Source organism: Opisthocomus hoazin, chromosome 4 (genome assembly GCF_030867145.1).
Source record: "Opisthocomus hoazin isolate bOpiHoa1 chromosome 4, bOpiHoa1.hap1, whole genome shotgun sequence".
NCBI classification, from domain to species: Eukaryota; Metazoa; Chordata; class Aves; order Opisthocomiformes; family Opisthocomidae; genus Opisthocomus; species Opisthocomus hoazin.
In genome coordinates this window covers 10,552,609-10,567,729 of record NC_134417.1, presented here as the reverse complement: position 1 = coordinate 10,567,729, position 15,121 = coordinate 10,552,609, and the positions used below count along the sequence as shown (strand labels likewise).

The window sequence follows — 15,121 nt, the reverse complement described above, 5'->3', positions numbered from 1 at the left end:
CTCATAACATTAAAGAACTTCTGCTCCTGAACAGTCCTTCACCACCCCAGTCTCTGTTCCTTACACAACTGTTCAGACACATACACCAAAAACTACAGGAACACATCAGCAGGCAGAGATGGACACCACTTCAAACACATGATCTATTTCAGCTGATCCATTCCCTATTCCGTGATACCATTACTTGTCGTCTTTTAGGTAAAGTAAAACATATTGTATACACAGTGATAAATAAAACAATACAATAACCGCAAAACACACCTTATCCTCATCCTGAAAAGCACCAACAAAACCACAGACAATAAATACCTTAGCTCCTTGCTTGCCAGCCAGTCCAGATTTGCCCTGCTCACCCTTTCGTCCCTGCAGGTGACAGTACACAATTTTATGAGGATTAATCTTTTAGCATTGTCATCAGCAAGATCGAAATTGGAAAGCTTTAATCTTTCACGGCACTGGCAAGGTGAACGTGACTTGTTCAGGGGAAGAAATCTCAGGGAAAGACTCAGTTTAGGGTACAGTTCCGTGTCTGTGGAAAATAGTGCAGGTCTCTCATCCAAACCTGCCTTTATAATGGCAAACTCCACCAATCCCAAGGTGGAGCTGCTCTGGATAGCACGAGTGTAGGAGGCTCTGGTTTGTTCTACCTCTGCAAACTACTGTTTCTGAAAGGGGAGAAACTGAACAAAATCACATTCAGCAACTCCCTCTCCCAGAACCTGGTCAGTCCGCATGATGGAGCTGATCTCAAGAGGTGTCAGCAAGACCAGGAGGGAAAATAGTGCACACTGCTGCTAAAGCTTTCTGCCAGTGTATACATGCAAGGAAAAGAGACTTCTCAGAGGCTTATGCAGTCGAATGCACTGCTAGTTAGTGCTAAGTTCAAATGGGAACAGAGCAATGACATGCCTTTGTCATGACAGAGTTTTCTTTCTGTTAGCTGAGGCAGTAGAGCTTTGCGGTCTGTCAGGCCACGTTCTCTGTCAGACTGGAATGTGTTTAGACTGTCCTGAGAAGGTCATTTTGGCATGATGAAGATCATGTTTTAGTAAGACCTATGTGAAAAGGGGTATTCGGACAATAAGAAATTTGACAAGATATTTATAAGGTCACTGTGACCCTAATAATGTCATTAAAGTGGAAGTGAAGTAAATATCAAAGAATTACACAGAATCACAGAATCGTAGGGGTTGGAAGGGACTTCTGCGGGTCATCTAGTCCAACCCCCCTGCCGAAGCAGGGTCACCTACAGCAGGCTGCACAGGACCTTGTCCAGGCGGGTCTTGAATATCTCCAGAGAAGGAGACTCCACAACCTCCCTGGGCAGCCTGTTCCAGTGCTCCGTCACCCTCAGAGTAAAGAAGTTCTTCCTCATGTTCAGATGGAACTTCCTGTGCCTCAGTTTGTGCCCATTGCCCCTTGTCCTGTCACTGGGCACCACTGAAAAGAGCTTGGCCCCATCCTCCTGACATCCACCCTTCAGATAGTTGTAGGCATTTATAAGGTCCCCTCGCAGCCTTCTCTTCTTCAGGCTGAACAAGCCCAGCTCCTTCAGCCTCTCCTCGTAGGAGAGATGCTCCAGTCCCCTCACCATCCTCGTAGCCCTGTGCTGGACTCTCTCCAGTAGCTCCTTATCTTTCTGGAACTGGGGAGCCCAGAACTAGACAGAGTACTCTAAATGAGGCCTCACTAGGGCAGTGTAGAGGGGAAGGAGAATCTCCCTCGACCTGCTGGCCACATTCCTCCTAATACATCCCAGAATCCCATTAGCTTTCTCGGCAGCCAGGGCACACTGCTGGCTCATGGTTAACCTGTCGTCCACCAGGACACCCAGGTCCCTCTCCACAGAGCTGCTCTCCAGCAGGTCCGCCCCAAGCCTGTACTGATGCATGGGGTTATTCCTCCCCAGGTGCAGGACCCTGCATTTGCCCTTGTTGAACCTCATCAGGTTCCTCTCTGCCCAACTTTCCAGCCTGTCCAGGTCACGCTGAATGGCAGCACAGCCTTCTGGTGTATCTGCCACTTCTACCAGTTTGGTGTCATCAGCAAACTTGCTGAGGGTGTAATTGATATACAACCAACTGAAGACAGTATTCCAAATACATCTGAACAACTTTAGCTTTTAAATTAGTACACAAATGAGACATTTAAAAGAATTTACTTGATTCTAGTGATTAAAAATTATTCATTTTGCTTCTTGATTTATGCTGAAGTGCAGGTTTAACTCTTCTGCAAAAATTTCAATGTGACTAACAAGAATTAAACTCCGTAGAATTAATTTTGCATAGTTTGGACTGTGTCTCAATAGATACTCCTCAGTAAGCAATAAGTCTTCTTATTTTACATAGAAGAGACAACATCTATGAACTGAGCCTCTCTCTCTTGCATGTATCTATGAGGACATGCTATGTGCCAAGGTCAGCTGTGTGAAAGGAAATGTTTCACAGTGTACGCAAATCAACATTTTCAAACACATTCTGCAATGGGAAAAAGCTGTGACATGAAGATTTGACCGTGATAAACAGATGACTGCTACGTAGAAACATTTAGAAAGCTTCCTTTATTACCGGTAAGCCAGGTGGTCCTGGGGCACCTTCTCTTCCAGGTTTACCCTTCAAAGGACGAACAAAACAAAATAAAAATACTAAGAAGATCGCAAGAGGGGTCATTGCATTCAAAGAGCATAACAACTAAATGCTGTGCATATAACTGTATTTTAGGTCTTTATAAATTTTGATAAGCCATTAAGGTTATTTTTAAAACGTTCATTATTTCTAATCGTAACTAATGTTCATAAAACTCTAAGACAGGGAGCAAGATATTCCCTGGACATTCCTCCTCCTGTGGAGGATTAGTGGAGGCAGATGCTCCACCAGCACAAAGTGCCAGGCAAGTGCAGAAACCTTGGTGCAAAATCAGGTCCTTGCAGAAGCAAGATAAATGATAAAACAATACAGCAGCTAGCAGCCCTTCTAATGGTAAGCATGGAAAGATACTGAAGGGAAACTTATGTCTTACAGGAAATGGCGTTAATAGATGACTTGAACAGAAATTATTTAATGAAAAAGAATAGGGAATGCACTTCAAAAGGTACTGGAAACAGGGCAGTAGATGGAAAAGTGAAAACAGAAGGAGGCAGTGTGTCAGAGGTATCTGCTGTTTTCTACGATGCACAGCACATTAAGCAGCCTTCTGCTGGGGTCCTGGTACCTGGTGTTGCAACAATACATGTTAAACAATTCATAACAACAACAACAAAAAGAAGACAAAGGGAAGGGAGAGAAGTGGGAAAAATGGGGAGACAAACAGATGAAAATGGAAACATAATTCTGAAGACAGATACCTTGCTTGCCACCTTGAAAGCAGAAATGAGGAAAAACTGGTTCATTAAAACCGACAGCAAAAGGTAGTGATAAAAGGGGAGTGTAAGATTACGTGTTCATAACAACAGGGGAGAAAGTATATTTTCGAATTTTTTTTTGTACAGAATAAATCAATGAAACTTAAAATAATTTTGAAAAATATGACCAGACCATGAATTACAATGCAAACATCAGAAAAAGCAGCAATACTCAAAAGATGGCAAAACTTGACCAAAGATGATAATCCAGAAGAAGGGGAACTGCAATGATGTCACCACAGGCTCAAAACTCTCTTGCACAAAATAATATTTTTTTCTAGAACATAAAATCCACAACTATTTGCTATTTTGTGCTAACTGATGTAATTTCAATAGCAAAAGGAAACATTTTGTTTTCATTTTATAACAGCCAGTCAGTCAATGTCTTAACACAATTTGTATTTCCTTAGCATTCTTCAAGGTCAATAGGCAGAATAGCAAGGGTGCTCTACTACTTCTACAAAGGAAGGAGGGAGAGGTCAATTAAGCAGCGTTCTAAGAAATACTGCATGATAGGACAGGGCTTTTGCAAACAGACATAATATGGAAATAACATAGAAGATGGAGCAAGAGTAACACACATTGGATAGCAAGAACATTTATTACTTTACACCAGTAACTCAAATAGAAATTATAATTTTCATAATGTACAGGAATAATAAATATAACAATCAAGTTGCTCTATAGCATCATCATCATCATTATAGTACCATACAATTGAAGAAAGAGCAATCTACAGGTAGTACTGGTATTGTCTTGCCACCTTTCCTTGTAGAAGAAAATTTATTGCAATCAGAAGAAGTACAGGAAAAGTTTCAAAATATATTTCATTTGAAAATTATTTTGCTTAATATTGCTTTCAAAATGTATTTGGAATCAAAATTTTTATTTCAGAAAATATCACAAAACATTTTGATTTATTTGGATATTTTAGGGTTCTCCTCAATTACACTGGTAAACTGTTACAAATTCATAGTTTTAGTTACTAAGAACCCACGTCTTTCATCAATTAGTTTTTATCCGAAAGTTTGAAAGCCATTTGAATGCAAAGTGGTAACTTTCTAGTCAATTCTCTTCAAAATATAAATATACTTAAGTAGATTATATTTTAATGTGCATGTTTTTTAAAATAAACATGACTTTTTTCTTCTCATCTTCTCTTGTTAACAGAATAACTTCTTCAACTTTCTTCACGTCTCCACATACCTGCTGGTTGAACATACTAATTTAAGTCTGCTGCCTTAAGTGAACCCAAGGGTTTTAAATCTCTTCTACATATACATTGGCACTATAAGGCCAGTCTGTGTTCAGAAAAGCACTTTTTTTTTAAACTAAGCTCCAAGAGTAGAACCTTTACAGCAAAACAAACAAAAGTGCATCCACCATCAATTGACCTTTATTTCATGCAGTCACGGTACGTGAGCCTATAAGAACAGTTATTTGACTTTGAACTCTCTAGTTTGATTTACTAGATCACAGAATCACAGAATGGTAGGGTTTGGAAGGGACCTCTGTGGGTCATCTAGTCCAACCCCCCTGCCAAAGCAGGGTCACCTACAGCAGGCTGCACAGGACCTTGTCCAGGTGGGTCTTGAATATCTCCAGAGAAGGAGACTCCACAACCTCCCTGGGCAGCCTGTTCCAGTGCTCCGTCACCCTCAGAGGGAAGAAGTTCTTCCTGATGTTCAGACGGAACTTCCTGTGCCTCAGTTTGTGCCCATTGCCCCTTGTCCTGTTGCTGAGCACCACTGAAGAGTTTGGCCCCATTCTCCTGACACCCACCCTTCAGATAGTTGTAGGCATTTATAAGGTCCCCTCGCAGCCTTCTCTTCTTCAGGCTGAACAAGCCCAGCTCCTTCAGCCTCTCCTCGTAGGAGAGATGCTCCAGTCCCCTCATCATCCTCGTATCCCTCTGCTGGACACTCTCCAGCAGCGCCTCATCTTTCTGGAACTGGGGAGCCCAGAACTAGACAGAGTACTCTAAATGAGGCCTCACTAGGGCAGTGTAGAGGGGAAGGAGAACCTCCCTCAACCTGCTGGCACACTCCTCCTTATACATCCCAGAATCCCGTTAACTTTCTTGGCAGCCAGGGCACACTGCTGGCTCATAGTCAACCTGTCGTCCACCAGGACAGAGTACTCCAGATGAGGCCTCAGTAGGGCAGTGTAGAGGGGAAGGAGAACCTTCTCGACCAAGGGAAAGTCATCCTCTCTGTGGGCTTCTTCTCTTACCTCCGGGGCCTGGGATTCCTGAGGGCCTGCCTCAGCACTGAAGACTGAAGCACAGAAGGCATTCAGTTGCTCTCCCTCCTCTGCATCCTCTGTCACCAGGACACCCACCTCATTCAGCAGCAGCCCCACATTGTCCCTAGCCTTCCTTTTATTACTGATGTAGTTGAAGAAGTCCTTCTTGTTGTTTTTGACATCCCTTGCCAGCTTCAATTCCAGGTGGAATCAGATGAAAGAGAATTTTGAAACTGAGAAAATTTGCTCTGAGTGGCACTGAAATAAAAACTGGAGAGCAACACTAGTGCAAAACCTCTTTTCAGAGAAGACTAACATACGTGTAATTCAACTGTTTGCACATACCTGTGCTCCAGGTTCTCCTCGGTCACCCTTTTCACTTTGAGAATCACCAACTGGCCCCTGTAACAAAACCACCCTCAAGGAACACATTTTGAGACACACATTTTATAAATTAAATATATCTTTTACTATTTTGTTATCTTTAAAAAAAAGTGTAAAAATAAAGTAAAAATAAAGTTCAGTTAGAATGCTATTAATGGGCATTGTATTCATTAGTTGGAATAAACAGAGTAAATATTGGACTCTAAAGAGTAGCATTTACTACACAATGCTGTCCGAACATCTGGATTTAAGGGATTTATTTCTGGCCACTTACTGTAAACCCCACTGGCCCTGGAAGTCCTCTTGATCCTTTTTCTCCTTTCTCTCCTTTCAAGTCCTATCACACAGAAAATCAAAATTTAATATGGTCTCAGATTTTTCTGTGCTTATCATAACACTCAAGTTTTACAGATAGGAAATCCTTATGTTACCAGCAAGCTTCTTTAAGCAGAGATGGTTCTACTTAAGTGACTAAAAGAAACAGAAACTTCTTATCAGTGCTCCTGCCTAAAACTAGGATGTTTGAAAAAGAAACTGGCTCTGCACATATTTCTGAATAGAGCAAGTTCAAAACAACCTACCTGTGATTGCATGCAAGGGGACTGGAGTAAATATCCCCAGAAATGGCAATAAACTGCAAGCAAAAACCAAACAAACCTTAGATGCTTCACTGGAGCGACAGTTACCTCCAATAAGTAAACACATCGGCTACCCATGTGCTCCCTGCTTCTGTGGGCTCAAGATTAGATTATCCTACTATGTAGTGCTATGATGGATTTGGCCACATTCTGAGGTCATTGTAAAGCCAAAGTTCATGGTCTGCCTAATTATTACATGTTTATATATATATATATTTATATATATATATACATACCCCATCCTATTTATATAAGGAGTTTTGAGGGGTTTTTAAACCCTACTGCCCAATGTCTCTGAAAAAATGCCATTCCCCCATGACAAACTGCCACAGCTGTGACTGGGAAGTGCTCCATGTGGTCCATATTTGATTTAAACAGGGAAGAGCTGCCGTGCCTGACAGCTGAACCTTGCTCCGGCAATCTTTCTCTTCTGTCCTCAATACAGTCTTGTTGCAAAATTTGCTTTTTGTTTTTGCACATAATGGAGAGGGAGTTTGGCAACTCCACGGATTAGATGCAAATTACATAAGGAAAACCGAGTGAATAACAGGTTGAAGACTTCTTCTGTTAATACGTGAAGACTTAAAACTGTGTATCAACTACTGCTGTTTAAGTTCTATATAAGGACAAAATTCAAGAATTTTAATTCACAAAGCAAAATTTAAAATGAAAGCTGAATCAGAGTATTTCCTTTCTGTACATTCATTGTTTTTCCAACACGTTCCATGATTACTCATGTTCCAGTAAAAACAATGAGAAAATAAGCTATGAAATGTACACGAAGATGTTGTAAGCTTTTGTGAAACTCTGGTAGCTCAGAGTCCTGATACTTTCAGTGACAAGGCCCCGAGGTCAACAAAGCTGTGTCTTTGATAGCCTTTCAGAAAAGCTATGTTGATTTGGCAAAGCTAAAAGTAATTTACTTTTCATGCACTCAGAGATCCATAGCAGGTGGGTTACTAATAAGCATTTAGCATTCCACTGGCATCCTGCAGATGTCCATGTGAATACACAGGCCTCAGCTGAGCTAGCTGTACAGACACACTCAGAAAACTAAACAAGTCGGAAAAATGTTAGGATGGGTAAAAAGAAATGTTATTGGAACAATGAAGATGAAAATGTCCTCTCAAAGTAAAATGTAGTAAGATGGGTTATGCGAACGTGATGTTTAACAATTTTATTACTGTCATGTTGTCTGGTCCACTTAATGTCACAATAACGGTCCCTGGTGGTCCAGGGGGTCCAGTTAAGCCAGTGTCACCCTTCAAAGAAAAAAAGAGAAATACAGCAATTACAAGCAGTGTGTTTTTATTTCTTCAAGTTACTATTCTATACTTTTGACATCATTACAATTCTTCTGCCATTACACTTAGCTGTTAATACAGTTAACCCTTCTCTTTGCTTGCTATTTATCTTCCAATAAAAAAAGGCACATGGAAGACTTAAGACTACTATGACAACCTTCTACTAGCTGAGGAATATAAAAATACATATGCTGATTTCTGTTAAAGTATCTAGAATTAGCTGAAATTTTTAATACTATTGTTTGAAAGTTATACAATCATTTTAACTCTAAATCAAAAAAAAGTATGTCCTTAATGATAATTTTTCTCTGAATTTGATGAAGTCAATCAATAAAATACATGAACTGTCTTTGGCGGTATCTTCAAAATTGCAGTCTGTGTGTTACAGGGAGATGATCATAATGTAGGGCTGACAGATAAAATCAGCTTTCACATGTCCTTAACCAAAAACATTACTATCGCAGTACACTTTTTCATTAAGGATCTTTTAGGACAGGGAAGGTCCTAAATGTGATCTTTCTTGTGGAGCTCAACAAAGCAACATCCATAATTTTCTGTGATTTTAAGCCAGTGGAATGCTTCTGTGTGCACTTGCAGCATAACAGCAAAGAATGCATCACTGTTTCATAAGGAAGTAAGATGCTCCATGGTCACCTAAGCTAATGCTAACAAATACTCGGTTCTATTTACAGAAATTTTCCCAGGAAACTTGTAGCATATTCCCAGTAGTAATTAGAAAGTTAAAACCAATTCCACTGTCAGACAGGGCTGTTGCAGTTCACAGCTGAATCTGTGCAGGTCAGTTAGCATAACTGTGAGATGCCCCAAGTTCTTGAAAGAATCCTGTAGGCACATTCAGACTGACTGCACTGGTCCTCCAACTGCAGGCTCAGATCCTGAGAGACAATATAAGTATTCATAGTAATTTCTAGCTTAATGTCAATCATATGGGATACAAAGTAAGAACATGGATGACAAGTCATCCCGTTCTTTTTCAAAATCTGGGAGGTCTTCTAGCATCATAAAGGCTGACACTGAAAAGATGTTGGCCTTAAGGAGTTGTGAGTCTACAGGTGCTATGTATTTACCAAAGTTTACATGCTTAGATAAGCTTTTAGTAACACTGCGCGAATGATATATAAATGAGTTTAATGTTATATGTTAGTAAATATTAACTACTGGCTCCTTCTAGGTTTCTGCCCTTCTATCAGGAAGTTTATATCACAGGCTCTTATGCAAAAACAGTTTGTTCTTAGATACTAATTGCCATGTTCCCATTTTCCAATAGAAGGCTTCCACATACATACTGAAAATTTTTATTTCATTGTACTTCATTCCCGAAACATTTCACCATAGCATATCAGAAAAAGCAGGAAACAGAAATAAAAATTTAAAAAAATGTTTTAAGAAGTTTATACAATTACCTTTCTTCCTTTGGTTCCTATTACTTTTAGTCCCATAAGACCCTGTAAAAAAAGTCCCCAAACATTACGTTTTTTATTTTAAACACACCTATAAAATAAGCTAATTGATGTTTTATATAACAGGAAGTTTTCATTTTTATTACCAATCTGAGACTACCTTAGGTCCAGGAGGTCCTGCCTTCCCTGGCAGGCCCTACAAAAAAGGAAAAAAAAAAAAAGAGTTCCTTAATAAAAAAAAATTAAAATCTCCAGTACCAACATAGGTGTTTTGAAGCACCCAGTTTTCACTTGTATCACTATTTTTACTCTTTCTTCTACCTTTACAACTGCAGTTTGTTGTGAGTTGGTGTCAGAATGTCTACACAGTCCAGTTGCAAACATATACATCTCTCTTACCATTACACACATTAGTATTTGAAGTGAATCTATGGGTCATTATTTGAAAATTGAAATTTATGCCTACATGGACAAGGATGCTTCTGAAAACATGGAAATTATAATGCATAAAAATAATTTAAAAAACTGAAAAAAAAATTATCAGATGTGTGTAGAAGGATATGGATTTCACATACACAGGTACCTAGACTTCAAACAAGCCTGGGAGAGTCAGGATCTTGTATTGTGTAGTTCCACAGACTTCTGGGAAGATCAAAGGTTACAGTAACATGCGAGACATAAGTTCATACTCACTGAAGCTCCTGGAGGGCCCTGTGGTCCAAGTTCCCCAGGATATCCTTGAGCACCCTGAGCACCCTGCACATTAAAAAAGAAACAGGAATATATCTTCTGGAAAGATTATGAAAAATCCACAATTAGTTCAATGAACTGAATGACAAGCAGAGAAGCAGCATTGTCTCTGGATTTCCTTTTCACGTCTCAGGATAACACAGCAGCATAATTCCTCCTCACTGCTTCACTGGCTGGTATATGTTTTGAAACATGAGAAAACACAGAATCACAGAATGGTTTGTGTTGGCAGGGACCTTAAAGATCATCTGGTTCCAATCCCCCTGCCATGGGCAGGAATACCCTCCCCCAGACCAGGTTGCTCAAAGCCACATCCAACCTGGCCTTGAACACTCCCAGGGAGGGGGCAGCCACAGCTTCTCTGGGCAATCTGTGCCAGTGCTTCACCACCCTCATAATAAAGAATTTCTTCCTTATATCTAATCAAAATCTTCCCTCTTTCAACTTGAAGCCATTACCCCTTGTCCTATCATTACAGGCCCTTGTAAAAAGTCCCTCTCCAGCTCTCTTGCAGGCCCCTTCAGGTACTAGAAGGCTGCTTTAAAGTCTCTCGGCAGCCTTCTCTTCTCCAGGCTGAACAGCCCCAACTCTCTCCACCTTCCCATGAGACACCCACAGCAGAGGTGCTGCAGCCCTCTAATAATTTCTGTGGCCTCCTCTGGCCCCGTTCCAACAGGTCCATGTCTTTCGTGTGCTGAGGGCTCCAAAGTGGGATGCAGGACTCCAAGTGAGGTCTCACCAGAGCAGAGTAGAGCGGCAGAATCCCCTCCCTTGCCCTTCTGGCCACGCTTCTCTTGATGCAGCCCACGATCCGGTTGGCCTTCTGGGCTGAGAGCACACATTGCTGGCTCATGTTGAGCTTATCATCATAGAATCACAGAATCACAGAATGTTAGAGGTTGGAAGGGACCTCTGTGGGTCATCTAGTCCAACCTTCCCACCAAAGCATGGTCACCTACAGCAGGCCACAGAGGACTTTGTCCAGGCAGCTCTTGAATATCTCCAGAGAAGGAGACTCCACCACCTCTCTGGGCAGCCTGTTCCAGTGCTCTGTCATCCAGCACCTCCAGGTCCTTCTCCTCACGGCTGCTCCCAATCCAGTCTCCACCCAGCATGTATTTATACTTGGGATTACCCCGGCCCATGTGCAGGGCCTTGCACTTGGCCTTGTTGAACTTCATGAGGTTCGCACGCGCCCACCTCTCCAGCCTGTCAAGGTCCCTCTGGGTGGCATCCCTTCCCTCCAGTGTGTCGACTGCACCACACAGCTTGGTGTCATTGGCAAACTTGCTGAGAGTGCACTCAATCCCACTGTCCATGTTGCCCACAAAGATGTAAAACAGCGCCGGTCCCAGTACCGACCCCTGAGGAACGCCACTTGTTACTGGTCTGCACTTGGACATCGAGCCATTGACCACAACTCTTTAAGTGCGACCATCCAGCCAATTCCTTATCCACTGAGTGGTCCATCCATCAAATCCATGTCTCTCCAATTTAGAGACAAGGAAGTTGTGAGGGACAGTGTCAAATGCTTTGCACAAGTCCAGGAGATGACATCAGTTGCTCTTCCCCTATCCACCAACGCAGTAATCCTGTCGTAGAAGGCCACCAAATTTGTCAGGCATGATTTCCCCTTTGTGAAGCCATGTCGGCTGTCACCTATCACCTCATTATCCACGTGCCTCAGCATAGTTTCCAGGAGGATCTGCTCCATGATCTTGCCAGGCACACAGGTGAGACTGACTGGCCTGTAGTTCCCTGGGTCTTCCTTTTTCTCCCTTTCTAAAAATGCAGGTTATGTTTCCACTCTTCCAGTCAGTAGGGACTTCAGCAGACTGCCACTACATCTCAAATATGACGGATAGTGGCTTAGCAACTTTACCTGCCAGTTCCCTCAGGACCTGTGGATTCATCTCATCAGGTCCCACGGACATATCTGCTCCAGAATTAAACTACTCAAGTGAGGATTTATGTCCTGTTTAACTGTGGACATTCTCATAATCCATACAGTCCTACTGCTAGCCCTAATAAACCCTTAATCTTTTGAATATTCTGTGTGATAAATTCTGTACCTTAAAGCTTCATTTTCAAAGAAATGGAAAATTAAAAATTTTGATTTTCATTTGAATGTCCTTCATTTATTGTAACAGTCAAAAGAAATGTCTGCTCTGCCTTCTCCTGTTAATTTCTATTCTTTAAACATGGATCATACTGTCCTTTGTTAGTACTCTAGAAGTTGAGCTGGTCTAATCTGTTCAATCTTATTTCATGGGGAATTTTTGCAGTTGGACTAGATGGTCATCGTAGGTCCCTTCCAGCTGAACTATTCTATTCTATATGTAGGGGTAAAGACCTAAGTATACAACCAATTTTTTTCCATTTCTGAAGTATTGTTGTTTGTCTGCAAGCTGACTTCCCTATCTCACGTTACTAACACATAATGGACACTACTGGTTCTGACGGCAAAATTAATTACTTTTGTCTTGGTGTACCGTGTTCTGTAAAGTCAGAAGAAAGACTTTGAATATCTTGTATTAATCAAATTACAGAAAGTTAATAATCTTTTAAAGACAGAAATTAGTGAGATAATTGTAAAAACAATACTGTATTTATATACCATACACAATACATTAAAATTGTATATGAAAATAACTTTTACATATATACACCCATATTATATGTAATGCGTGATATATAGAGATTATTTTTTATATATCTGTAGCACAGTCTGAATTAATTCTGAATTACCTGAAGTCCAGGCATTCCTGGCAATCCAGGATCACCTTTTGCACTATACCCTTGGTTATACTCCTCTGCAGGGCATCCCTGAACAATTAGATAAAAAGGAAGATAAAAAATTATGCTGTAGAACTCTATAGCGGAACAAATCTACTCATACATTTTGTAGAGAAATAAGCAACATCAGAATTGCATAATGATAGCAACTGTCCACTATGGATAGTTCTACCTTTTAAAAAGATTTTATTAAACAGATTATACCTTTTTCAGGCTTTCCAGTTCTCTGTTACGAGCAGCCTTCATTTCAGACATACCTACATTACTCATCCACAGTCCTGACCTTCAATTTTTTTTTTGGTACTTTTTATCCGTTTAAAATACCTTCTAGTGCATCTGCAGATTTCCATATGAATTCATAAGCTGTTTGGGAGAGGGGATTAGTTCTTTCTGTGATTGAAAGGGTTAACTTCATTACATGTAATAAAAGTAGTTAAAGGGCAAAAAAATTCAAATACTGTTTTGTAACCTGCAGTGAATGCAACTAGTACTGATGCAGCACCAAAGTTTGTGGTTGCTTCTTCTGGCAAGTAAACCTTCTGTTTCCCATGAATGAAGACATTAAGAACTCTCTTCCAGCAGTGAACATAGAAAATGTTGATCACCACTAATATTTCACAGAATATGGTGTAAATAACTAACCTTCTCTCCTTTGAGGCCAGCAATACCCTAGGGAAAAGAACAATCATATTATTAAAAGAGATGACGGTGAAAGGACACATTTTAAATATTCTATGAGCTCAGTGGTCTTGAGGTGATTTATTTTCATGGACACCGTGTATAGCCAGGTAGATGTTTATTGTGCCAGACTTCAACTTAAGAAGACAAGGCATATTATCAAAAAATAGTCCAGTCTCACAGTTACTACTCTACAAGTGAAGGGAGAACAGTTTTGAAGCCTGACCTTCTTCAACAAATAAAAAAAAAAATCACGAGAGCTCGTGAAGTAAAGACCATGTTTAAAAGTTACTAGATTTGAAGCCACTGGAACTTGACACACAGCATTCCTTTTCCATTTGTTCAGAAGTTTCTTTTAAAAACACATTTCTACAGAGAAAAAACAAATCCCAGGGTTAACACAATGCAGCCAGAATGAGAAGTTCTGGGTTTAATTCCTCATTCTTGTTCACTTAATGAGGCCATATCCTCAAAGAAATTTTGGCATGAACTGAAATTGCAATCTCTTAAAGCTATATTGGAAACCTTTAGAGATGCAAGTGGTAAATTTTCACGAGTGTCCCCTGAGACACTAAAGAGCTAACACCAGTCTGAATTTGCATGTACTCTTTAGCTAAGAAGGTGAGGCCCAAGCTGCAGCCAATAAAGCATCACTTTTAACTTTGGTTTCTTCACCACATAGTTTTCGTATTAATGAAGTGTGGATACCTATATATTTCAACTGTTGTCAGTACCAGCTAATGTGAGGCCTTACACTCCTTCAGGGAATGGCCTTCTGTGTTACAAATGCACACAATCACAAATTTCACAGACACCTACTGGAACACCTGGAGCACCTCTTCTACCTGGAGGACCTGGAAAACCTTGATCACCCTGAAAGTATTAAGAGTGACTGTTAATGCATCTTATGATTTATTATTTGGTCTGTTTTTAGCAAATGTAATTAGAAAATAAGTTATTTTATGTTACCATTATAAACTTGTGAGTTGCATTACCACCGTATTTGCTAGAAGGGGCACAGCCTCACTGTATCGGTCTTGACTTCTATCCCAGACACCAGGCTTTATTAGCTATGTCAGATCAGTTCACTGTTTCACTAGAAATGTATGATTTTCTGTAGTAGGCACTACTCTGACTCACTCTTTCAGAATGCTGAAAGCATTTGACCACAGAGCAAAGAAAAACTAGTAAACCTGTAACTCAACATTAAGCCTTTTCTTTTAATTGCTTTCAGGACTTATGAATTGTCAATTACAAGCTAGAGACTGGTGAAATAAAATTAATTAACTATCTACCTCTTCTATAACCCCTATAACAGAAGGATGTGTTGGACAAAATTGATTAGGTCTTCTAGATTTAGTGAAAAAAAATTTATCTGTCAAAATATCAAACATTATTCTTAACTTTTTAGCAAAGGCTGTTAACTTCTATTATTTAATTATCTAACGTGAACAGGCAGCACTTTTCTTTCCTCTGGCCTCGTGATTCACATTTTTCCTAGTTGCT

The 15,121-nt window shown here is 40.4% G+C and overlaps 1 protein-coding gene across 1 annotated transcript in view; it reads right to left on the bottom strand.

The window, feature by feature from the left end:
• Positions 1 to 15,121, bottom strand: part of COL4A3 (collagen type IV alpha 3 chain) — a 69,465-nt gene that overhangs the window by 35,291 nt on the left and 19,053 nt on the right. The window contains exons 7-17 of the mRNA XM_075417857.1: positions 14,435 to 14,488; positions 13,580 to 13,606; positions 12,890 to 12,967; positions 10,085 to 10,147; positions 9,552 to 9,587; positions 9,395 to 9,436; positions 7,851 to 7,928; positions 6,303 to 6,365; positions 5,990 to 6,046; positions 2,568 to 2,612; positions 310 to 363 (exon numbers count right to left, since the gene is read on the bottom strand). Coding sequence (XP_075273972.1) covers positions 310 to 363; positions 2,568 to 2,612; positions 5,990 to 6,046; positions 6,303 to 6,365; positions 7,851 to 7,928; positions 9,395 to 9,436; positions 9,552 to 9,587; positions 10,085 to 10,147; positions 12,890 to 12,967; positions 13,580 to 13,606; positions 14,435 to 14,488 — 597 coding nt within the window. The remainder of the gene's footprint in view (positions 1 to 309; positions 364 to 2,567; positions 2,613 to 5,989; positions 6,047 to 6,302; positions 6,366 to 7,850; positions 7,929 to 9,394; positions 9,437 to 9,551; positions 9,588 to 10,084; positions 10,148 to 12,889; positions 12,968 to 13,579; positions 13,607 to 14,434; positions 14,489 to 15,121) is intronic.